This window comes from Tachypleus tridentatus, chromosome 13 (genome assembly GCF_004210375.1).
Source record: "Tachypleus tridentatus isolate NWPU-2018 chromosome 13, ASM421037v1, whole genome shotgun sequence".
In the NCBI taxonomy this organism is placed as follows: domain Eukaryota; kingdom Metazoa; phylum Arthropoda; class Merostomata; order Xiphosura; family Limulidae; genus Tachypleus; species Tachypleus tridentatus.
In genome coordinates this window covers 217626486-217651916 of record NC_134837.1, presented here as the reverse complement: position 1 = coordinate 217651916, position 25431 = coordinate 217626486, and the positions used below count along the sequence as shown (strand labels likewise).

General features: G+C 32.3%; 2 protein-coding genes across 6 annotated transcripts in view; one reads left to right on the top strand and one right to left on the bottom strand.

Annotated features, from left to right (window-relative positions):
* LOC143240383 (cilia- and flagella-associated protein 418-like) overlaps positions 1–2712 on the top strand; it is a 25831-nt gene extending 23119 nt beyond the window's left edge. For all 4 annotated transcript variants that reach the window (XM_076482714.1, XM_076482712.1, XM_076482713.1 and 1 more), the window contains one exon: positions 482–2712. In XM_076482714.1, the coding sequence (XP_076338829.1) occupies positions 482–582 (101 nt within the window). In that variant the 3' untranslated portion in view covers positions 583–2712. The remainder of the gene's footprint in view (positions 1–481) is intronic.
* eIF6 (eukaryotic translation initiation factor 6) lies at positions 1099–25431 on the bottom strand. Of its 2 annotated transcripts, XR_013021745.1 has the most exons (8): positions 25189–25431; positions 16546–16631; positions 15694–15869; positions 13053–13163; positions 7057–7122; positions 4588–4769; positions 3853–3976; positions 3062–3197 (listed from the first exon to the last, which is right to left on the bottom strand). XR_013021745.1 is itself a non-coding variant. In XM_076482710.1 (7 exons), exons 1-7 carry the CDS (start codon positions 25293–25295, stop codon positions 3188–3190), a joined length of 738 nt encoding a protein of 245 aa, XP_076338825.1. In that variant the 5' UTR covers positions 25296–25430; the 3' UTR covers positions 1099–3187. The 2 variants fall into 2 exon arrangements, 1 of the variants encoding a protein (XP_076338825.1); XM_076482710.1 differs by lacking the exon at positions 3853–3976 and having other exon boundaries at positions 1099–3197; positions 25189–25430.

The following is a 25431-nucleotide window of genomic DNA, read 5'->3' as shown; positions in this document are numbered from 1 at the left end:
CACATCAGAGACACTTATTCCAAATGTTCATACTATTGTCATAAAAATAGATAAAAAGTCTACGGTATTTATATACATTTTTAATATTGAAGTTTGTAGAATGAGGCATGACTGTTTACAGATACACCAAAGCATGAGCCATAATTTACAAAAATTAAAATAACAATGCTTGAATGGCTTGAAATTTTTTGTTCACTAGTATTTTATTAATGCACTGAGTGCTGATTTCTCTCATAAGGTAATGGACTGCCTCCTACAGTTGAATGCGAGCGTGCCGTATAGATTACAGCTCTCAAATGTTTCACATGTTTAGGAAAGATAAAGTAAATGGATTAACCTACTTTCTTAAAAACACTGTACAAAATCCTTCAAAAATAACATTGTTAGTTTTATCTTCAGATAGTATATAATAAATAACTGATTAAATACTCATTTTAAGGAACTGTATTGTTTCCAAAGTTAACAAACATTTATTTTTCAGGCTGGAGATCTTATGCCTGTCAATGCCAACATCGATCTGTCAGAGATCTTGCAGAGGTACGAAAGTGTGAAGATCTGAAGTGGGTTTGTGGAAAGCACTAGTATGTGGTTCGTGTACATGTGGTGTGTTTTTTTTCATCTTCATTTTCTCAATTGCAGTGCAACATAAAGAATCAAAACTATGTGAGCTTCAAACTGCACTATACATAATTACCACTGGTAAAAATTGAATTGCTTTTATAATAATAGATGTTAATACTTTCTTTTTATTCACACAATTTCTTAGTCTTAAATTTTTCCAACAATTTTCATATTTTTTAAATATAGTTTTTACCTTCAGATTGGATTTGAAAAGTGTATTTTACTAGACATGAAAGAAAGGTGGATTTTAATTGAATGAAATTCATTACAGGTAATATCTACATATTTTACTGATTTTTTTTTTGCTAAACTTGGAGCAGCTAGGATACAGTTAATTATGAATAATCTTATTAAAAAGTCTGGTGGTTGTATGTTGCATGTGAGAGTTAAAAGGGATTGTTACTAGAACTGTTGGTTTATAATTTATTAAAATGAGAATTCTCTTGTAAAAACCATTCCTGTTATCCATCTTTCTCCTTTTGAAAATATATTTATTAGACTTCTTTGTTCATTTTTTCAGAGAAAGGTCATAGGAACTAATATGGTAATGTAAGTAGAGTAATGCTAAATAATAAAAAATTGATTACTCTTTATTTTCAATGTTATAATTCTAAGAAGTAAAGTTGTCTGTAGTAAAGTAGAATAATCTTCCTGTTATTGTTTTTAAATTTTGGTCAAACACATGTTAAAGTGTTGTGAACATATGGAGTGTTTCTCAGTTGAGTGACAATTCTTTCTTCATAATTTATGTTATAGCAAAAGAGTTATCAAAATGACTTACCTTTTAAAAGTTTTTTTGGTAAGCAGTGTGTCACAATGTTTTTTTCAGAATGACTAAGGTACTGATGCGTCTTTCTGTCAGAATTCTTAATTATATAATGCCAGTTCAATACTACATTATACCAGGAAGAATGTAGGTATAATTTAAATATAATGAAGAATTACAGCATGAGTTAAATAATTAACTATTTATTAATTACTTTTTAAATAAGTAGTAGTATTTTCAATTTGATTATAAAATGCGTAAAACTCTTAAGTGCCTTTTGTTTTTACCAGTTGTCAAATTTTAGTATATGAATAATAAAACAAGTAGTAAGTACAAGGGCACTGTAGCCATATGGTTTAAAACTTAGTACCTCATGGGTCTATCTAGCTTAAAATGTGACTTAAAATAAATATCTAGGTTATAAGCAAAAGTTAGTTACTTGATTGTTCTGAAAGGTTTCTTGTGATGGTATTGTGAAAGTACTGGGAAAACAGCTGTACCATACTATATGATATTGTCAGCAAAGTGTAGCTTATAGTCATTGGTAGCAACAGGTTATTGCTCTGGATGTGACCTAATGCTCCACAGTGAGAGAGAAATATGTAATATAGTAATTCATGTTGTATATGGTCTCCTGTCTTGGGTTAACGTCAACATAATTTTGTTCTATGTTAAGTTGTAGCTCAGGTGAATGTAAAAAACAATATTACACCAATTATTTTTACAATTCAATTTGGGGAAAAACAGAAATCTATTGTCATTCAGGATGTAATGCAGGAATTCTATTTTCAGTAGTGAAGATAAACTAAAAAGTTAGCAGTGAAAATGATACCAATATTTGGCTATAATGTATTTCAGAACAGCTGGTATGGGTACTAACACTTTTATTGATGAGAACAATGTTTTGACCTTCCTAGGTAGTCTTCAGGTTAATACCCATACCAGCCATTTGAGATACATTTTTATTTCAAGTCTGGCTACAATGTAGAATCAACCTAAATTCAACTCTGCCATAGTCTTGTGGTTGGAAAGTGTACAAAGTGTATTTTAGAGCTGGAAGACCAACATTAGAGTAACTGTGTGAAGCAGTTTGAATACTGATGTATTATACGCTAGTACACCAATTAGCCGTTGAAATGTGTATTAAGATGCTAAGTAACATTCAAACATTTTACTTTGCTTATTTCAGAGATTCAATATAAATTGTTAAAACTTTACTGTAAAAACTGTTGAACAACCCAAGGTTATCACTAGAAAGCATTGTCAGACTAATTGTTGTGCAAAGTTATAAGTGATCATAGGAATTAAAATATTTAATACAAGTATATTTTTCTCTTTTAATCAATTGGGGATGATAAAAAGAAAAATTGTGTATATTCTACATAAATGTGAAAATACAACAAAAATCAACAAAACTGTTCATTAAAGAACTTTCATAACATATATGTAAATTTTTAAATGTTATTCAAAACAAAACATCTTACCTCTCTTTTCAATAATAGTTTAATTTTGGTATGAAAACTTAACTAGTTTTATCAGTGAAATTATAAAATCAAAACACTTTACCTTGAATACAGAAACTGTTTTAGGTTCTGTATGAAAAATGTTTACCATTTTATTAGTTACATTTACAATAATTAAGCAGTATTTTTTGTTCTTGTTTTTTTATTTCAATACAGTACATGCATTATCATGGGTATAAGATTCAGTACCGAAAATGAAAAAAACAACACTTTAAAACATTGTCACAATTGTACTTAATCCAAACCAAGTGAATTGGTGATGTAGTTTCTGTTCAATTCATGCCAGACTGAAAAACAAAACAAAACATTCTTATAAATTTCACAGGAAATACACACATACATACATTCAAATCTAAAAAAACAAATCATCTTGATTCATTGATGAACTTGTATCACACAGTTCACCTCAGGATAACAGAATATTTGTAAGTGGAAAGTAATAAAATTTGCAAATTCACGTCATATAATTGTCTAATATTGAAATGCTTACTTCTGATACTTTTGCAAATTTATAGAAGGGTTGTCTTGCTCTATCCCTAATTTTTTATTCAAACCAATAGTATATATAATATTATCGATGAGTTAATGTTTCTTAAGAGTAAAATCTTTATATCATTTCATTCCACAGGAAGGTTTGAAACTCTCTACCACTGACATAATTGTGTTAGAATAGATATTGCTAACCTCAGATCTCAATTGGCCATTTTCTAGTTTTTTTGTATCTAATATAAGCTTCTGTATTTCCAGTTTACAACTCTTAACTTGAGAAGTGAAAACGTATAATAGTGTGTGTATATTACTTAAAACTTACCCAAGAAGTAACACTGTACATGAAAAGGCCAGGATTCACGTTTCTAAACTTTTCATTTTCTCATCTCAAAGTTACCTTAATCAGTTAAAAAAACACAAAGAATCAAAGAAGACTTCACATTAGTAGGCTACCTAAGGTCCTTGGAAGTTCACACCCAGAATCAAAGAAGTAGTTTACCCAAGGTCCTTGGAAGTTCAGATCAAGAATCAAAGTCTTCAAATAAGTAGTCCTACCCAAGGTCCTTAGAAGTTCAAACTAGGTATCAAAAACTTCACATGAGTACACTACCTAAGCTCCTTGGAAGTTCAGACCAAGAATCAAAGAAGTCTTCACATAAGTAGTCTACCCAAGGTCCTTGGAAGTTGAAACCAAGAATCAAAGAAGTCTTCATATAAGTAGTCTACACAAGGTCTTTGGATGTTCAGACCAAGAAGACTTCACATAAGTACACTACCTAAATTCAAAAACTATATTTCTAACATTCAACAGTTCCTGCTTTGTTGTACCAAACCTTTAGCTTGCAAGACTATACATTAAGTACAAGTCATAAATGTATAGGCAGAGAACAATTTTAAATAATGGAAACAAAATGTTCAAATTGATTATTTGTACAAAAATGGATGTATAAAAAACTACAAAATGACAATCTGACAGTTACTTGAAAGAGGTGAGAACTTGGTGTATATTCTTTAAAAATTTATGGTTAGTGTGTTAACAATTCACACATTCAAAGTATTTTTGTGCACTTTCCTCAAACTAAGTTCAGAAATGTGCAGGATCTCGATTTTTTTTTATCATTTCTTTCTAGCAAATCATTACAAACTTCTTCATAATTAGATACTATAAAAATTACAATAAAATCAAACCTTTCTATAAGTGATGCTCTCATATTAGTAGAAATGTTGCTAGGTTGAGCTTCATTCAGTCGGAAAACACTTTCAATCACAGAAAGTTCTGTACTAGTTGTGTCCATACCACAAAAAGCAGACCAGTCGTTAACCACCAGACCTGCACCAATAACATCACTACCTCGGTTCACAGTACCTGCCTAATGTCAGAATCAGTGTATATTTTATAAGTAAATAATATCAAATATTTACAACTTTATCAGTTTGAGATTGGTAAAGATTTTGTTGCACCAAATGAGATTTAAGAAATTTTCTATCTGTAATAATAGTTTAAATGTAATAGCTTTTAAAAATTAAGTTAAGCAACAATACTCGACTGTAGTTGTTATATGTCTATTACTTTCACATTTAGTATCAAAGTTATTATATGTAAATCTATGACAGACATTCAACAGCACCCCTAATTCACTGCAACTCTTCTCGAGCAATGTCTTACACCAAATGCAGATACTGGTAGATACACTGGCTGTAAGAGAATGGGAACAGGCCAACAATGATTTACTGGTTTTTATTCAGCCAACTGGTCTATGGTTGTGATCACTACTATGTGGATTATTCCAAAACAAAAGTAGATGTCATGGTATTGGTGAAAATATAATATGGCCTACACTAAAAGTACTTCCACCTACCAAGTCAAGTCTTAAAAAATAAAAATACTGCTGAAAACCTTTATTTTGATTAGAAATTTTTTGATATAATAGTCTGGCAGGAAGGGCACAGAACACTGGTTCCTGACATGTAACTGAATATCAAGCTTATGATGGATGTGCCACAGAAATCCATACAAGATGTTTAGAGTGACTTAGGATGCTGAGAGACCTAAATGAGAAATTTACAGTTATAAGATGCCACAAAAACTGAACAAGATGCTTAAAGTGACTCAGGACATCATGGGACGTAAACAAGAGGTTTCCAGTGACTTAGGAGGTCATGAAATCTAAACAGGAAGTTTGCGGTGACTTAGGAAATCATGAGACCTAAGCAAGAGGTTTACAGTGACCCAGGGTATTATGACCTAATCAAGATATTTAAAGTGACTCAGGATATCATGAGACCTAAACAAGTGGTTTAGTGATTTAGAATGTGATAAAACTTAAACAAAAAGGAATACAGTGATGTGAGATGTCACAAGTCTTAACATGTTTACAGTACTTAGAATGTCATGGGACTTAAAAAGAGGTTTATAATGACTTAAAACCATGTATTGCTTAAGTTGTTAGAAGGATATACAAGGTTAGAAATCAAAGCAAATTCTTTCCATACCTAGATGATGCACAGGATCTGGCACTGAACAGTGATTTAACTAACACAAGCAAATGAGAATGCTGACATTCCTCTTAAATGAGATACCAGTCAATCACAGGTTATCCCCAACCTAATAGACAAGTAGACTGTAACAACTTAGGTAAAGTGTCTTGTTCAAGGGCACAACAAATACCAAGCAATCCTTAAACTCACAACCATCTAACTACGAGTCCAAAGCAATGCTTCCAAGTCATGCTGTCTCCAAGAAAGAGACTTAGGTAACTTATAATCATAGACAACTTGATTTCACCATGCCTTTGTTTACAATAATTTAGGACCCTAGCAAAAACAGTTTTTCCAATTGTTTGTAGTTTTATTTTAGGACAATGTCCATGCTAAAGACTTTATTTTAAAAAAAAAATGAAGATATGGGTGCCACAAGTCTTAAGTATATGTTCACACAGTTTATTTAACAGTGAAAACTTGATCAATATTCACATGGTTTTACTTAATAAAAGCTTGAAAGTATAGCTGTTATTTTCTACTTAACTTACTACTAGTAATTACATAGGGTTCATTAGTTATTATTTTATTAGCATTATTTCATTAAGTGTTAAGAAAAAATTACCATGAAGTTGACTCAAAACTTAAGATATTTGTGCATAAACCAATTCTGTTTACTGAAGGACCAGCTAATACTACAAGTTTAATAACTGTTGTAGATCTTGATCAGGTACTGTACCACTCAATGGGCCTGATATGGTATTATTAGAATCCTTCAATTTTGTTTTAAACTCACTAAATATAAAAATGGAAGAAAAATGTATTTTTGCTATGAGGATTATGTAACACTGGTTTACATACTTACGGTATTGTGTACATGACACACTTTTCTCAGTATCAGACTAATCTGGCAATAATTTAAAATTTACATGCTAGAAGACAAGAAACCTAACACATGATAATCTATATTAAAAAGCTTTTCAGCTTTTACGATATAAAACTTTTCATATCAAATAATAAATTAATTCAATTCCCAACTGCATTTACAGGCACTAATTTTTCAAATTACATGGCACAAAATATTAACATTTTATGCATTCCCATTGAATAATGTAATTAACATCCTTAACGTTAACAACCATCACTTGCAACTTTATACTAATCTTGTATTCAACTTACCACTAGGGGGACTTGGAGGAGAGAAGACAGTTCATCCTGATCTTCCAATGAAGTTCGAGGATGTACCTTTATTGTGTAGATTGAAAGAGACGGCTTTCATTTTTGTTCCAGCATTATAAAAAGTCAGTATCTTATTAAGGCTTTTAAGAAAAATTAAAAGTGAAGAACAATTTCTTTAGTTCAAGCATGCTTAATATTGATTATGATAATTTTATTACTGCAGAAGTTAAGTATATACAAACTTTCCAAATACGAGTCTGTTGCAAATAGATCTTCTAGGAGATTTACTTCATCCTTTAGTTGAAAGTTAGTATTTTTTCTACACTGATAATATATTTCTAATAGATACTTACTTCCATTTGCAGTTACAGCTGTTCTTGATTTGACTGCCCTTTAGTGCACAGTTTTCACTCACCACTAGTCTTAAACTCCCACCTAATTCCAGGTATATACCATGGGATTCAGCTGCATTTAATCATGCAAAAGCCCTACACCAGTAGGGCTGTGACCCATCTTCCTATTGCAACTGACTCCCTCTATACAGTTTGAACCCAGTCTTCACTTTGAGATCAGGCATTAAAAACACCACCAGAAGAGGTATCAACTGTATATACATTTTCAGCATACAAAAATATTAGCTCCCAAAACTATTACCTCTTCTCACAGTCACAGCTAGCAGGACTGGTGTAATATTACCTAGATGAACACCTTTCAAAAGTGCCTGAAGAATATTAATGGATTGTGCCACTACTATGTACAGAAAACACTTGTTAGAAACCAGACCACATTTTAAACAGGTATTCTCTTTGCCCAAGAGGAGCCAATTGATTTTGTGATGCAGCCAAAGGGCAGAACAAGCTATCCAACCAAAATGCAAAAGGAAAATGAATGTGATTAGAATGCCTAGTGTGCATTGGTCCATAACTAGGATGCCAACTCCAGTTCAAACAAGAGGCATTTAGAGGAACTAAACCAGATCCTCGTAGGAGAAGGGTCCTCAATCATTCACTTCAGACTTAGGAACCAAAACGGAAGAGAAACCTCCATTCTGAAAACATAAGCCAAAGTGATTGCAAATTCAACAGAACCACAAACAATGAACACCCCAGGAATGTACATTTGGACAACATCAAAAAGATGGAAATGCAATGAGCAAGGTCAATTCCAGTTCAAAAGCAGTCAGTACTGGTAATGTAACATCCATTTTGTTACTGGAGAAAGTTCCCAGCCCATTCACATGCTAAGAGTATGTTGGTTAATCAAGCTCCAATAAGAACCAGTTGCCCAGAAACTAACATTGAGGTGGCTGTAGGAGAGGAGGTTCCCAGCCAGAGTGTGAACTGCAGCATAAATGGAAAGGTTCAGTCCAGATCTACAGCATCTGGCATAAGACCACCACTTTACTCTAAACTAAGCTCCATCGCTCACAGACAAAGAAAAGAAGGCTGAGTTCAACTGAGGTGCAAGATGAAAAATACCTCCAGATGAACAAAACAACAGACTTCTCCACCTTGATAATCTAACCCACCTGAGCAGCTTCCCTGAAAATAAGTTGGTGGATGGAAGACTATGCAGAAGAAGCCAGTCATTAATATAATGATGAAAACTGAGCCCACAAAAATGTAGGAATCAAGCAAATAAATAAATCATTAGATAGAAATTGCATTGTATCAATAACAGCATGAAAATGTAGATAACAATGTGAAGACTGAGTAACAAAGATATGTAGATAAGCATTGGACATGTCTAATCACATTAAAACCCTGGAAGAAAAGCCCATCTCAGAGACAGGTAGGATTCCATAGTGAATTGAGGTTTATCAAGAAAGTGATTCAAATGGGAAGAATTTATAACAGGATGCCAATCTCCAATCTTATTTGGAAGACAAAAGTTAGGTATAAAATCCTGGAAGAACAGGAGATACCTGTTTGCTGGCACACTTAATGAAAAGTTGCTGTCAAGAGATAAGATCTTGAGGCGGGAAAGAAAAAAATAGTATAGGGTATGAGGAAGGAGGTGAGAAGAAAAGAAGAAAAGTCCTTCTGACAAAACTAAAAATATCCAAAGATCAGTAATAAGGTTCTCCTACACCCTTGACAAACAAGCTAATCTAGCCTGCACCAACTTGTAAGCCATAGTGTAGTAACTGGTACTGCTAATGCTTAGCAAGACATTGGTAAACAGTGATACCATGTATAAATGTGGTTTGAGAAGGAGGAACTTGTACAGAAGAGGAAGAATGAGGACAGGAAACAAGAACTTTAAAAGTGTGGGATTCTGCTAAAAACCCCTTGTGAAAGTGATGGGAAACTTCAATTAACACATGTATAGAGAACAAATGATGAAGTGTTTTAACACTCCTACAAAAATTGGGGCCTAATAGGCCCCAGAGCAACTTGAAAGGTTATTAATATTAGGCTAATAATTTTGTATTTAAATCAAATTGCCATTAACTGACCCTATCCCTTTATATTTTAAGGAGCAATAATATTTTGACTTTTCAGACATTTGCGAAATAATATTTAAAAAAATTTTAAAACATCCACTAAGGGTATTTTGGGGCCTATTAGGCCCCAGATCAAGAAACATAAAAATGTTTCTTATAAAAATTATTTCCTGAATAATTCTAGAACAGGCCTGGGCAACTGAAAAAAGCAAATTATAGTAAAAATATATTAATTTTACAACTTCTTTTCAAAAGATGGATATTTAGGATAATAACTCTACTCCAACAATAATTTTAGATGGTCCTGGTTATTGCCTAGTTTGCCCACGCCTGTTCTAGAACATTCTAGAAACTTTACAGAAGTATTTAGAATAATCTAGAATATTCTTGAAGCTTCTAGAATATTCTAGAAGAATCCACAAATCCTATATATATAGGAGCTGAAATCTTCAAACCGTGTCAAAAATGATATCTCTTGATGAAGCTGTACATTTACTGAGAAAACCATCCGACGATGAAAGTGAACATGATAATGTCGAAGACTACTCTGAAAGTTGTGATGATGATCCTTCTGAAGCCGAAAATGATGAACAAATCCTGCCGTACCCTTCTGAAAGTGAAGAAAGTAATCAAGAAGATCTTACTACGATGCCAGTGAACGAACTTTTGTCCAAAGATAAGAATTTTAGTTATTCAACAACACCTTCAAGGATCAACAGGAGAACCGCAGCTCTCAATATATTCAATGGGAACCCAGGCATTACAAGGCAAGCTGCTCCAAGAGTCTCTACACCATTCGAAACATTCAAAATTTTCATTTCTGATAATATGATGGAACAGATCATTCACTCAACAAACACCGTCATGAAAGAACCAATTTTTGAAGAAGACCTCTGGAAATGGATCGCAGCTAATCTTTTCCTTGGAATAAGCAAATCCAAAAATGCATCGATAGACAAAATGTTTTCAACCGAATTCGGTTTGCCATTTTTTAAAAACTGATTACACAAGACAAATTCAAAACAATGTGCTCAAAAATCAGATTTGACATCCACTCTCAAAGAAATAGAGAAATCAAAGATGCCGCCATCTCTGGAGTCTGGAATTTTTTCATTGAAAATTGCAAAAACAGTTACAACCCAAGCGAATACCTGACAGTGGATGAACAACTATGTAACTTCAAAGGAAGAGTTGGCTTCAGAACATACATTCTGACAAAGCCAGGCAAATACGGAATAAAGATTTGGTGCCTAACAGATGCAAAGACAAGTTACCTCCTCAACGCTCAAATTTATACTGGAAAGGTTGGAAATACGACAGAAACAAATCAAGGAGAAAGAATAGTCAGAGAACTGAGTCAGCCATTTCTTGGAAAAGGAAGGACAATAACGACAGATAATTTCTTCACAACAATGACACTTGCCAAGTACCTACGAACAAAAAGAACAGGACTTGTTGGAACCGTACGGAAATCAAGAACCTTCCTGCCTCCTGAAATAAATGCAAAATCTAGAGAGTTATCACCAAAGTTTTTCTACCATGACGACATCACTCTTCTCAGAAACTCAGACAAACCAGGAAAATATGTGCTACTACTGAGTTCTCAGCATCAGTCTGGTGAAGTAGAAGAGAATGGAAAGCCCGAAATCGTCAGTCTTTACAATGCAACGAAGGCAGGTGTCGACACTCTCGATCAACTGGTGAGATATTATACAACAAAGAGGCGATCAAAGCGCTGGTCAGTCTGCATATTCTATAACATTCTACATCTTGCTGCGTACAATGCTTTTGTTCTATACTCGACAAAACATCCAGAATTTCTTCGTCAACATAAATCAAGAGCCAGAAGAGAATTTATACGGCAATTGGTGCTTGAAATAAAAGAAATGTACTGCAAAGATAATGACAAAACAACCTCATGTGAACCGCCTGCAAAGAGGGCAAAAAGAGGACAATGCCATTTGTGTGGCAGATCAAAAGATAGACAGTCGAAAATTGTTTGCTCAAATTGTAAAAAAAATGTTTGTCAGAGCCATTCTAAAGTTGTTTGTAATGAATGTTGCTAAATCACTGTGTTTCTATTGGAAAAATATATGGGGCCTGATAGGCCCCAAAATCACTTTAGTGGATGTAAATATTTTTTTCGTAGGAGTGTTAAGGGATATAGTCAGGCTAACTGTGCCTGGGAAAAAATGCACTGAAGCATCAGATCCCCATAAGTGAAGAAGAGAATCCAAATGTTGGGGATCCAAAAATAGATTTGTAATATAATGATAAGCATGTACATGAACTTCTATAGTAAGTGTGGGTGCAGCATACCAACCCCTACAAGTACATGCTCTGTAAACCTGACTGCATGGACCCCAATATCATGTGAAGGGGGAGATAAAAAACAACCTAGGTACTAATAATGAAAGGGAGGGGTCACATGACACTGATGGCAAAGACAAAACAGAACATACCTATGAAATTAAATTAAAAAAGGAAGATAAAGGCCTAGATGATTCAATAGGCTAAGAACATGTCTGCATAACAAATGAAGGGAGAGGGAAAAAGCAATCCAAAACCACGTCATATTGATGTAAATCTTCAGGTAATGGCACAGTTTTGTGTTAATAAAGAGACACTTTGCTCACATGAAAAAAGCCATCTCCCACTGAACTATTACCAATATCTTCTTTGCAACCCCTTCAGCCACTGTCACGGGTTGGTAATCGACAATACTGTTAATAGTCATTAGCGTAATGATAATAAATTGTAAATTCTTAAAAATTTACTACAAAAACTGCATAAGCAAGAGAATTCACAATCAAAATTAAATTGAACTCATATGTGGATTCATAAGACAATACTTTGGAAAGTAAAATTCAAAGTAACTGCAGACTGTCAAAAAGGAAAACTTTAGCACTAGGTGTTAATACAGTCATAGCAATTTAAGAAGTTAAGATGGTTCAAACTGAAAAGGAGTCAGCTACAACAAAAGGGTGCATCACGTTCCTGTTGGTAGAGGGTTGTCATATCTTAATTTGCATGCTTAAATGTAGCTGAACCAGGTAATATGTATATTATATATGAAATTAGGTAGAAGTTCAAGCTTAGTGACAAAACACTGCACTAGACACCAGTCAAATCTACAATAGCTGTAAATATGAGTAGAGGTAAGTAATTGTGTAGAAGCATTTATTATAATGGGTTGGAAATGAAAAACTTTACAACCAGTTTTGTAGAGAAATCTCAAGAAATTAATACTGGTAATATTTCCAAAAGAAACAAATTCCTTACTCAAGTAAAACTATGTAGTCTTCTAGATTTGGTAACTGAACAATTACTATTAATACATCTGGTAATTATTACAAAATGTAATGTTATTAAAAGTCAACCCAGTATACTTTATTACAACAGTATGTCTTATAAAATGCAAAACAATAGATGTTATGATTCAATTATTTTTATTTAATTTAAAATTAAGTTGAAAACATTTCTTACTAAGAGCACAATAATCTCAACCAGGACAATATCTACAATAATTTGTGTAAAAGCTTTTACTTACTAAACCACCTTGGTTACTAAGAGCACAGTAACTTCCAACCAAGACATTATCTGCAACAGTCTGACGAAAAACTTCTACTCGCAGGACATCTTCTAAGATTTCTTCAGTTTCCTAAAAATGAGAAGAACCAAGTTCCTTTTTTTATATTTAAAATTAAAAATAAGTTTATTGGTGTGTAGTTATAGCTTTTTTCATAATTCTGAACACAATATCACAAATCACTTCAGACTACTATGTTAATTATTTAAAAGTATACAGATTTTTACATCTATTTCCATTTCTTGTTTTTTATACAGAGAAAACACTAATAAATTACCAACTATGCGTATTTGTCACTCACATATTAAGATCTGTACATAACTAAATTCCTAAGTAGTAAAAGAAAAAAAAAAGTGAAACAAAAATAATGAACACCATTCAGGTCCATGGGAAAACAAACTGATTAATATTCAAACATGAATTACAACAATTAATTCTTCATCTAGCAGTTTATTATTTATGCTTCGTGATATGAAAATCTGTTTTGTTGCATATAACTATTTATTATTGAAATTGTTTTTAAGTATACAAAATGTATACAAGCTAATCACCTAAACAATTTGGAAGTTGAAAAACATTATTTACACCACAAAGAAATGAATCTAAATTTAACTCCACTTATTATAGGCACTGTTTAACCCTATGATTACAGGTGCTCCTGTACTGAGCTTGCCACAAGATTGTACTTTGTTACATTCAAAATTTATTAATATTTTAATATAAATGTACATAAATCAAACTGACATTAAAATCTACATTCTAGTTCAAAGTTTTAGTTCCTTTATTTTAGAAGATACCTTAAAAAATATTTTCCAGTTTAATGCAAAACTTCACAAATTTTTAACTTTTATTAAATTGTGTAACTTGAAAACGACTGCACTCTACTAAACCTTCTTTACAAACAGAAAAACTCTAGTTAAATTATCTTTTACACATTTTTCTTTCAAGCATTTCTGGTGGTGTTGAGAGAAAAGAGAAACCAATTTCTCTCGACTGATGTTATGCTCCCTTTCTACACATAGAGTTGTAATTTTTAGCCATTTATATTTAGTTCACCTAGATGTTTGTAATCAATAGAAAGAACACAATCTGAAATATACTGTCTCCTAACTGTTAGTTTAATCATTAGCATGAAGACTTCATGGAGAACTTGCCAAATGGTATTAGCATTGTTTATGCTTTTGTCCTTACTAGAAGTTTAGCATTACTTCTCACTTATGAAGATGTTAGTTAAACAGACAATTACATTTTATTTAGGTTTCAGTTTTATAGTTTAGTTAATCATGTGTTATGTTTTAAAATGTGTATTAGAAAGATTTAACAATTTGTTTAAAAATACAAGCTAAACTGCATTGATTTATCAAGCTCAAGGTAGTAAGTAAATGACCCAACGTTCTGATGATAGTTAAAGTGTCACTGCCAAGAAAGCCCCAAGAAAACCCGATAATATATGTTATGATAAATAATAATGTTAAAGAATAGGAAAATAAAATAAAACATCAAAAATAAACTGTATCTCAAAAAGTAAAAACTTACGATTAAGAATATAACCAAAAAGAGACAAAAGATTATTCGACAAATTAAAAGGTGTGTGCATGTTTTCAATTTTTTTATTTTAAACATTTCACTGCACTATATGTTTATGATAATACCTAAAATATTCAGAGTCTGAGTGTAAACAACTACATTACAAAAATAATAAATCTTTAATTAAAATAATCTCATTATTTGTGAACAAAACACTTATCTTTAATGAAATATTATAAATTGTTGTGAATATACATTAAGAAAGCTCAGAGTCATCATACATTTTGTTGGAATGTGTGTCATCCTCTAATCAAGCTATGCCCATTGGATACTAGGCCTAACATGGCCAGCTGTGTTAAGGTGTTCGACTCATAATCTGAGAGTCGTGGGTTCGAATCAGGGTCGCACCAAACATGCTTGCCCTTTCAGTTGTGGGGGCATTATAATGTGAAGGTCAATCCCACTATTCGTTGGTAAAAGAATAGCTCAAGAGTTGGCAGTAGGTGGTGATGACTAGCTGCCTTCCCTCTAGTTTTACACTGCTAAAGTAGGGAAGGCTAGTGCAAATAGCCCTTGTATAGCTTTGCACGAAATTCAAAAATAAACAAACCATTGGATACTACTCCATCTCCAACAGGCTAATGCAAACAAATTACAAACATTTACTGCTAATTCAGAAATGAACTCCCAGTTCCTTCATACCTTTGTCATAAACAACAGCATATGTACCTTTACCTGTTTCACTGCTGTGCAAATTCACAAGTTTCATCTCTGTAGAGAAAGGGTATTCCCCTTGGATATTCCAAAACTTTACTAGTTTCATGTTTCAAATAAGTAATGAGATATTAAAGTGTGTCTTTTTGTTTGTTATAGTTATCTAAAAATAAACCTGGTAGTAGAAAGGTTGTTTATCTATATACAGCAGTGAATAAAAAAAATAAAGACACAATTCACACTATCTGCACTACTATGTTTTGTTGCACACAAAGATGATCCTTCTTTATCCTATAATGTAGTTAAACCACATTGTTTACCTAAATAAGCAAGTTCTAGGAGCTCTGTTCAGCACACTTACCCTATCTAGATCAGGATGAGTAAGGGCTACATAATCATTGCAAGCAATAACATTTCCTAAAGCTGAAAGCCTTTCTTCGACTCTCTGTATCTTTACAGTGTCAGGCAGCGAGTTTCTAATATGTTGTAGTTCCTGATCTGTGGCTGAATTAGGGATGAGTAGTCCATGTCTGTTTGCTAATTAAAATGCAAATCATAACAAATATTTAACTATTGAAAACAGGAATGATATAAATGCAGTAGCTTTGTGCCCACTAAATAGTGTAGTAATTAAATCATGCCAACTAGGCTAAAATAAAATGTTTAAAAAAACTGATATATTACTAAAAACATACAGATGTACATCCAGAATTTATTAATATGAATAATATTTTAATTTCAAACTTTTTTATAATTATAAAACACACACACACACACAGTCTTTTGGTTTTGGCTAAATAATTTTGTAACACCACATTTTAACCACTTTTACAAGTAAAGCTAGAATTTTTTTTTAAAGTTATACATAACATCAGCACCCAATAAAAATTGGTGAAATATCAGTTACTGGGCTTAAAAAGAGCAAACTAAGTTGCATCTCATTTCAGATGTTTTTCTTCAGATTCCATTTTAACTAATTTTACATGATTTTAAACTAGAAGCATGTTAATCAAAGTCTGTAAAAACTACTTTAAAGAAACATCTACATTTAAAGTTAATTTTTAATAACTTACCAGACATGCTCTATGTCATGTATCATGAATTCAAAGCAACAATATAGTCATCTTCAATGAAAAAAACAAAGCAATTTCTCAATAAAATAAAGTTGATATGAAAATATTCAGTGTTTTAATAGTTGACAGGAAATACTCACCAACACACAATCTCCCTATTATTCGGCATCCAGCAAGAGAAGTATGGATTACTGGGACAACTTCTGATAATTCTCCTTCAAAAACACTATAACAACAACAACAAGGTTAAGAATAACAAGTGTTTAAGTATTTTAGTCTTTTTACATCTGTTACTGCACGTTACTCAAAGTAATTTTTATCCTGAATCTTCTGTTTTAGCAGTCTTTCTGAATTTTTGAAATTTAGAATGCTTTTCATTGCTTTTCCTGTTATTTCATTTGTAAACCATTTTGACACAGGTCTGACATTAGTAATTTTTGTTGCTTTTAATCACAACCAGAATATACATATTGACTTATCACTGGGGTCACCAATTATTAGCAATGATAACTTTACCTTTAATAGTCAATAACAGCATGAAATTTAGTACACTTGTTAATATTACAATCTTCCATAGCTTGAATTGTTAAAATTCAAAAACCTTTACCAATTTCTTGTTTTGAGTCTAATTACCATTAATGAAGGCATTAATTAATATTAACTGTTCACAGCTCATTAACACTGCAGAAAATTTTTAATGTTTTAAATTCAAGCTGAGAATGTTCACACACAGCATTTGTATTAATTTTTAAGTTTTCCTTATTCCTAAGTATGATGTTAAAACCATTTATGTCTTCCTTTATCCCTGCAGCATTAATTATGTATATGACTGAAAGTGTACTTTCAGAGTGTAACATCATACTTTTGTTTCGTGCTCAACTTGAAGATTGCAAGAAGTGTTTAACAGTGTTTTCTCAGCATGTAAATATGTCCAGTTTAAGGGTCAGTGCTACCTTAAGGCTTTACATATAATGTAAAGATTATTTCAATTAATTCTGGTCAACTACACTTATTCCTATTAGTCTTATCTGTGGTATCAATTACCACCCTTACATAATCTTTATTGATTATATTGTTAGCACCTTTATAAGTACCTTCAACCAACATTTATTTCCTAACCACTCTCTGACATACCAAACCCTGCTGAATGGTTATTCACATTTGCTAAAAAAAAACAAAACTTTACCTACTTCAACACACACCATCCATTCCATAGAATTCTGTCACTACAACAAATGAATCTCAAATTCACCTACCTAACTTTCTCTACACAATATAGATCTAAGTATGCAATTTAATCTCACTGATTTACTCATAACCTCCTTTCTACAATAAAACCCAGCAAAACCACTGTTAAATCAACTTGAGCTCTAAACTTCAATGCACTGATCAAACTTTAATTTTTTTTCTTGATAACCAACATGGTTTCACTCACAAAAATCTTGCCTCACTAATCTTTGAAAAGATTAATGTTTGTAATAGATAGGAGTACAAATGTGAATTTGGTGCATCTGGATTTTCACAGTGTTTGAAAGGATGCCACATAAAAACATGTTATCTCTACAGATATGAAGGATTGGTTGGGTAATTGAAAATAAAAACTGTCTGGGTGGAAAAATGCAGAGGGTTGTTATAAATGGAGTTCAGTCAAACTGGATTAATAACACAACTGGGGTACCTCATGGCTCAGTGTTGGGATCTTTGATCTTTTTAATGTACATCAATGACACGAAGAAATGGTCGACAAATGAATAAATCTGCAAATGTGGTTTTGAGTGTTGCTGGATGTAATGAGGATGATACTATATTATAAAGGGGTTTGGATTATTTGATCAGTTGGGTGATAAATGACAGATGACTTAAATTATAATAAGTGCAGGGCAATGCATGTATCATGTCATCCCATAAGTAATGTCTAAAAATTTAATACAGAAAGTGCCTCATCATTCTTGTCTTCATTGAAGGCTTTACTGACTAAAATATGTAATTGGACATGCATGAAAACGTTTTGACAAATAAAAGAAACTAACCTAACTCCATTTTTTCAGATCATTAATCAAATAAACCTTTATAAAGATGGATGTGTCTGAGGAGCGCATTAGGCATATAATGCTTTACGAGTTAAAAAAAAACACAAAAAAACAATAGTGCAGCAGAAACTACATGAAACATTCAAGGTATTTAAAGTGCAGAGGCTCTCAATGAGAGAAAATGCCGAAGATGGTTTCAGAAGTTCAGATCAGATGACTACAGCTTAAGTGATGTGCCACATTCAGGTCGTCCCGTTGAATTTAATGATGACTTGCTGCCGGCTGCTCTTGATGAAGATTGTGCTGTAACAGTTGAATAACTAGCACAGAAGCTTAATTCAGCCTATTAAACAGTTCACTGTCATCTGCAACTTGTAAAATTGGTCCCTCATGATTTAACAGAAGCCAACCTTAGAGCAAGAGTGGACATTTGCATTTTCTGCACTGACTGAACATGAAAAATAAATATTATATAAAAATTTTATAGGCTGCATACTATGGCTCAGTGCAGGTAAACTGGCTAAAGCACAGCCCAAAATGGACCTTCATCCTAGCAAAGTCTTGTTAAGCATTTGGTGGGATATTTTTGGTGTGATCCACTTTGAGTCACTGCCACTCAGTGTTACGATTACATCAGACTTCTACTGTCAACAGTTAAGAGTGCTTGAATGTTGCACTGAAAGAAAAGAGGCTTGCTTTGATCAATCATAAAGGTGTTGCATTACACCAGGATAATGCATGGCCCCATACAGCAAGGATCACATCTGCAAAGGCTGAAGAGCTAGGCTGGGAAAAACTTACACATTCTCCTTATTCTCCAGACCTCGCCCCATCTGATTATCATCTATTCCGAAGTTTGCAAAACTATCTTGGTAGAAAAGAGCTTGGAACACATGAAGATGTCAAAACTACCATCTCTACATTGTTTTCCTCCAAACTCCAAGAATTTTACAGAAGTAACATTCAGAAGCTTGTGAATCGTTGGCAGGAAGTAGTTAATAATAATGGAACATACATTATTAATTACATAACATTAAAAGCATTTGAAATCCTTTCTCTTTTCCTGAACTTAAAATTGGACATTACTTAAGAGATGACCTGATAGGATATCATAATTTGATTTACGAGTATAATTTTGATGTTATTAACCTTTCATTTTATAAAAAAAAATAAATTTTGGTGTTTTGGTTCACCAGTCTCCTGAGCTATCAAATCAGTGTACCCAATGTTAGTGGTATGGCAAATAGGATTTTAGGTTGTACTTACAAAAATATTGAATAAAAGTTTAAAAGAGATTATAATTTCATTACAAAAGTCACTGGTTAGGCGTCATTTGGGATACTGTGTTTCGTTCTGGGATCTTTACCTTTAGGACACTGAACTCTTGGGGAAGGATTCAAAGAAGTGCAACTAGGATGACAACTGAAATGGAAAGCTTGTTACATGAAGATGAGTTCACTGAAATTGTTTTCCTTTAATAAAAGTTAGAAAAGACCTGATTGAGTTGTTTAAGATTGTTTAATGGAACTGAAAGTGAATCTATGGTTGATAATGGGGATGACATGGAAGGGAAACATTAATGTCTGGAGGGTAAAGGTCACCTTCCAGTTCAGATAGTTTTATGTTTTTAACAAGGTAGCTGACCTTTGAAATGAGTTGCCTTTAAATATGGTAAATGCAATAAATTTAAAGGTTGTTCTCTGCTTATCAATAAAAGTATTAATACCCATACTAGTCATTCTGAGATACAAATTTAAAGGAAGGCTTGATAAACATTTAACCCTTAAAATGACAGCCATCATCAATTGCTGCTGTTACAACATTCCTGCAATTTAGGGGTTAAATGATAAGAGCTGGATTTGAGGGCATTTTACTTTAGTTTGGTAGAAGGAATAACCTCTACAGACTATGCTGTCCTTAAACATTAAGTTAAAGTACAAACTTCAGAATGCTTATATATAGATTAAGAGAACAATTACCACATTACAATGTAAATAGCAGTTTTAATGATAGGTTTGTCAGATTTAAAAATAAATAGTGTAAGATCCAGTATACATTTAAATGCCAGAATTTCAGGAACAAATCAGAAGAATTCATGGTTCTACAACTTAAGTTGAAATGGAAGTCTATGTATGATATAAAAGGAGTTGCTGAAACTTTAGATTTACAGAATATCAATAATAAGAAGTGTTTTGGAAATTTAATAGTCATGGTATTTTGTAGAGGAAGAGGAATGGATAGCAGTCTGTATGAGTGAATATATGAAAAATGGAAGTCAAGAGGATGGACAACCTGTAAGGATTACCATGAGGGGTTTCAAAATAATTTTATTCATTTACCATTTGATAAGACAAAAAACATAAATGAGAAATTGTATAACCAAATCAGGGTTATTACTAATAAGAATACTGATGCAATAATCATAGGAGCTTTTAATTTGATACCTTGATAATTACATGATTTTTGGGCAATAAACATGCATTTTGGCTTATACTGTACATACAAAACCATCCTTAGGAGAAGTAAATATTTAAAATCACCTTTTACTTTCATTAAATTATTCTTTTAAATTCCTGCAAAGTAATGAACTCTAATGCTGTCACAGCAACTCATATATACACACACACACTGATCATCTTGTTAGAAAAATAAAATTGTCTTTAACTAGATTCTATCACATTTTCCAAATCTTAAGGATCTTTGTCCTATTGTTTTGAAATACAGTATTTCCCTAGATCATTTTTTAAATTTCAATAAAATCACCTAACGGATCCTAACCTATTCCCCATCCATGTAATCATCCTAGCAGACTCTCTAAACCTTTTCCAATAAGTTAACACCTTTTTCTTAGCTAAGACAACAAAAACTACATACAGTATTCCAACTTTCCAAGAGAGGCCTAGCTAGAACTGATAATCAATAAATATTGATATATTTAGAAAATACATCCTAATATTCTATTAGCTCTACTACTAGTAACAAAGCACTGTTTTGAAAGTTTCAATAATATATTCACCACTATACAAAAAATTTTCTTGAAACTCACTGTTGACTCCATTTTCATCCATACTTAGCATGTGATCCAAATAAGCCAAATTCATTATCTTATTATGATTTAATGTCAGATGCCACATATTTGTCCAATCTACCAACTGAACCAAATTTTTGTGTTGTACTTCAATTTTCAATACAGCTAAGAGTTTAATATCAGCAGCAAACTTTTCTAATCTACTAATTATGCCCTCTATCAATATCTTTAATGTATAAAAAAAAACAACAAAAAAACAACAGACTCAATAATTAACTCCTGAAGCACTAAATTAGTAAGGGTTCTTTTTGACTGGACTCCATTAATAACATTTGCTCTCTCCTTTCCTTCTGTCCACCCTTGGTACAGAAGTAATTCTATGGATTTACAGCATTAAATTCAGGGGTTTGATTCCCTTTGGTGGACTCAGCAGATAGCCTGATGTGGCTTTGCTATAAGAAAAACACACTCCCTTTCTTCTACCTTACAATCCCTAGTCTTTTCCCAGTCCTACTGATGTGACTTTCTTAGCTAATCTTCTTTGTAGCACAAAAGCTTTTTAAAAATCTAAGTACTTGAAATCTAAGGCCTATAATTTCCAAAGAAATTGTTATCAACTCCTTTAAAAACTGGAATAGCAAAAATCAGTTCTCTAATCCTCAGACACCTGCCCACTCTCTGCTGACCTATTACAATAAACATACAAATCTGATCTTTGATCTCCTTTAAAACCCTGGTACTTACCTACTTATTTCTCAACTTTTCTACTTACTGCTAAGGCATTAATACCTATATGATTGAGGTAAATACCAAACCTCCCTAAAGAATGACCAGGATCAAAACTTTCCCTTGTTCAAACAGAAAAGAAAAACAATGAAAAGCTTTCCAAATGTTAGCCATTAACAGACAAACCAGTACAATGTGAGATAGTTTTATATAATGTTTTTATTTTACATAAATATACATAAAATGTATTTAGCATCCATGTGAATGAATGTCCAAACTATATTTATTCAATGCTTTATTGACATACCATAAATCACAGGTGAACTTCAGTCACTTCAAACAATTATTTGTGGTGCATTTGTAAATAGATTCTCAGTAACTTGTAAGAAATAAGTTTCTCTTAAATGATTTCAGCATCATTTGTATATTTAATTTTTCTCAAGTATTACTGTTTTCTTTAAAAAATGTTTTGCATTTGTCAGCTGTTCTTAACCAATAATACACCACAGTTAGCTTTTTTTTCATAATATATTTTATTTGAGACAAATATACATAATTTGTTCAGCATTTATCTGTAAAAGTTCATACCATTTTTATACAATACTGTATTAACACTAAATATGAACAACAGAAGCCACTAAACCCTTCAAGACTGAATTCACACATTTATCCTTGAAAAAAGTAAAAGTTTGAACCCACTCTGCCATAAAATCATTGATCCTCATAATTTCTGATATCCACTATGAACAAAAAGGTAACTTACTCCATAAGTTAGTGAACATGTTAGAACAATAGTCTCACTGGAGCCTAGTTTAGCTTTCCAAATCCTAAATTTTTGTCCTGCCATCTTATTATCTTAAAAATGAAGCTCAAAGAAATCACAGGTTCTTAATCCTTTTAATCCCTCTGGATATTCAAGTGAATTTCAACAAAGTAATTTCTTAACTATTCTTTCATCAAGAGAAAAATAATTTTAACTAATCCTTACAATACAACCCTGACAGCCATCCTCTGAAACCTTCCCCAAAAATCAATTTCTTAGATAAGCTGACCAAAGCTATACAAAGAATCCCAAGTGAGGCCACACTATCTGTATGAAGATGTATCTTTTGACTTTAAAACTAGTGGTTCTCAATCTTTATGAATCCACAGAACTCTTTTAACATCAAACATTTATACAAAATATGTATATTTAATGTGGTTATATTCCCACATGTATATGCAAAGGATTAAATATTTTTTGAGCCAATTTCTTAGACACATATGCACACACAATGAGAACTTTGCTTACTCGAATAATAAAAGTTTAACTGACTCAAGCATCTGTTTGTGCCTAGCCTCATTCACTAATTTAAAAAAATGTAGTAACTTTTGTCATTAAGAAACCCATTATGCTAACAAAACATATGATGTAATCAGATTGCATTTATGGAACTTGTATATTTTTATGCATTAGAATATGTGAAACTACTGCATTTTGCAGAATCCCTAGATTTCTGTTAAGGAACTACACAGATTCTGCAAAACACTGTTTGAGAAGCACTGCTTTAAACCAACATATCTATATCCACACCTACTAAACTTCTATAAGCTTTATTATTAGCAAGAGAACAATTACACAATTGCTTGAGAAACTTAACACATCATTCTCTTCAACCATACAATAGAGGGTATTCCCATCTAATTTAAATGTGTGATCCACATTATAATACCCTGAATTCATTACTTCACAAGACTATAAACTTGCCAAATATTTTTTCAACCTACTAACTGATTTACATTATTCTGTAATACCTCAGCATCTTCGATAGAGCTAAAAATATCTGAAAGTTTAAAATAGCAAAATTGAGAATAAAATTACTAATTACACTCTTATCATAAAATTCAAAAGCCCAAACACTGATTTCTGTAAATCTGTACTTATACTATAGCAACAAAGACCAGTTTGTGTCAACTTCTTAATAACAACCCTCTACTTTCCCACATTCAACACCTTACAGTACAGTTTAACACTTTCCTTCAGCATTTATCAATATGATTTTCTTAACTAAACTTTTGTAAAGCTCATCTTCAAAGGTTTTTTAAACAATTTAAGTTCATAGTCTTCCCATCAACCATATAACAACCAAATAGTGAGATTTTCCTCTGATGAATCTACTCTGGCTTTCTTTTTAATATATCACATTTCACTAAATCATTTTCATAACTTTCTCTGACCTATAGCATTTTTCTCAGTACAGAGACAAATTTCTAATTTCTGGACAAATTTAATTACCACTTTTATAAACTGACTCAATACATATCATAATAATTTTCCTTTTGCATCATACCATTTTGCAGGCCAGATTCTACCATTTTTTTCATGTCAAACTGTTATACTGCATACAATTACAATGTTTACAGCTGTATTTCTCTTTCATATTTTTTGTCAGTATTTTCTGAAAATTTTATAAATATGAAACTTGTGGCTATAACTGCTAGTACAACTTCAATACTTTTACATCATGACCTACGGACAATACGAAGCCACTGGTCTCAAGGTTGTTTCCGCTCACCCACCCTTGAGAAAAGTAAACATTTAAATTCACCCTTTATTTTTCAAAATTTCGTGAAATCGTCGATTCTTTTCTTAAACTCGTTCAAAACGTTGTCTGCAGCAATGTTAACAGCAAGTTAGTTCACAACTCAACCTGTGAGTGTGACAGAAAAATATTAAATAAAATTCTTTCATTTAACATAAAAGTTTAAAGTACATTTAACACTTAACTGGAACTTAAGAAATCAATTTTTTTTTACAAATCTTAGATTTGATATTTTCGTTTTATTATTTTAAAAATACAACACTTTTCTTAAAAAGTGCTATCAAGATTCAATGAATAGTAATTCTGATGTCACGAGCATGATCTATCAGTATCACCATACCTCACGTTTCTCAGACTGCAATTTATTTATTTGTTAGGCTTAGTGTAACTATATGAAAATAGCATGAATCTCCCAACCTGTAAAAATTTTCAGAGCCTCCGATAGCTACGAGACAGTATGAATTAGTGAGTTTCGAAAAAACACCAATTTCATTATTGTTTTCAAACTGAGCTCTAACTGCCATTATGTTGACCACAAAAAGAAAATAATAATAATCAGTTTTCAGTTATATGTAACTTTGAAACTTAAAATTCATTTGCACCAAATACAATCGATTTGGCCCTCTATACTTTCATCTGTTTCTGACTACAACCACATGT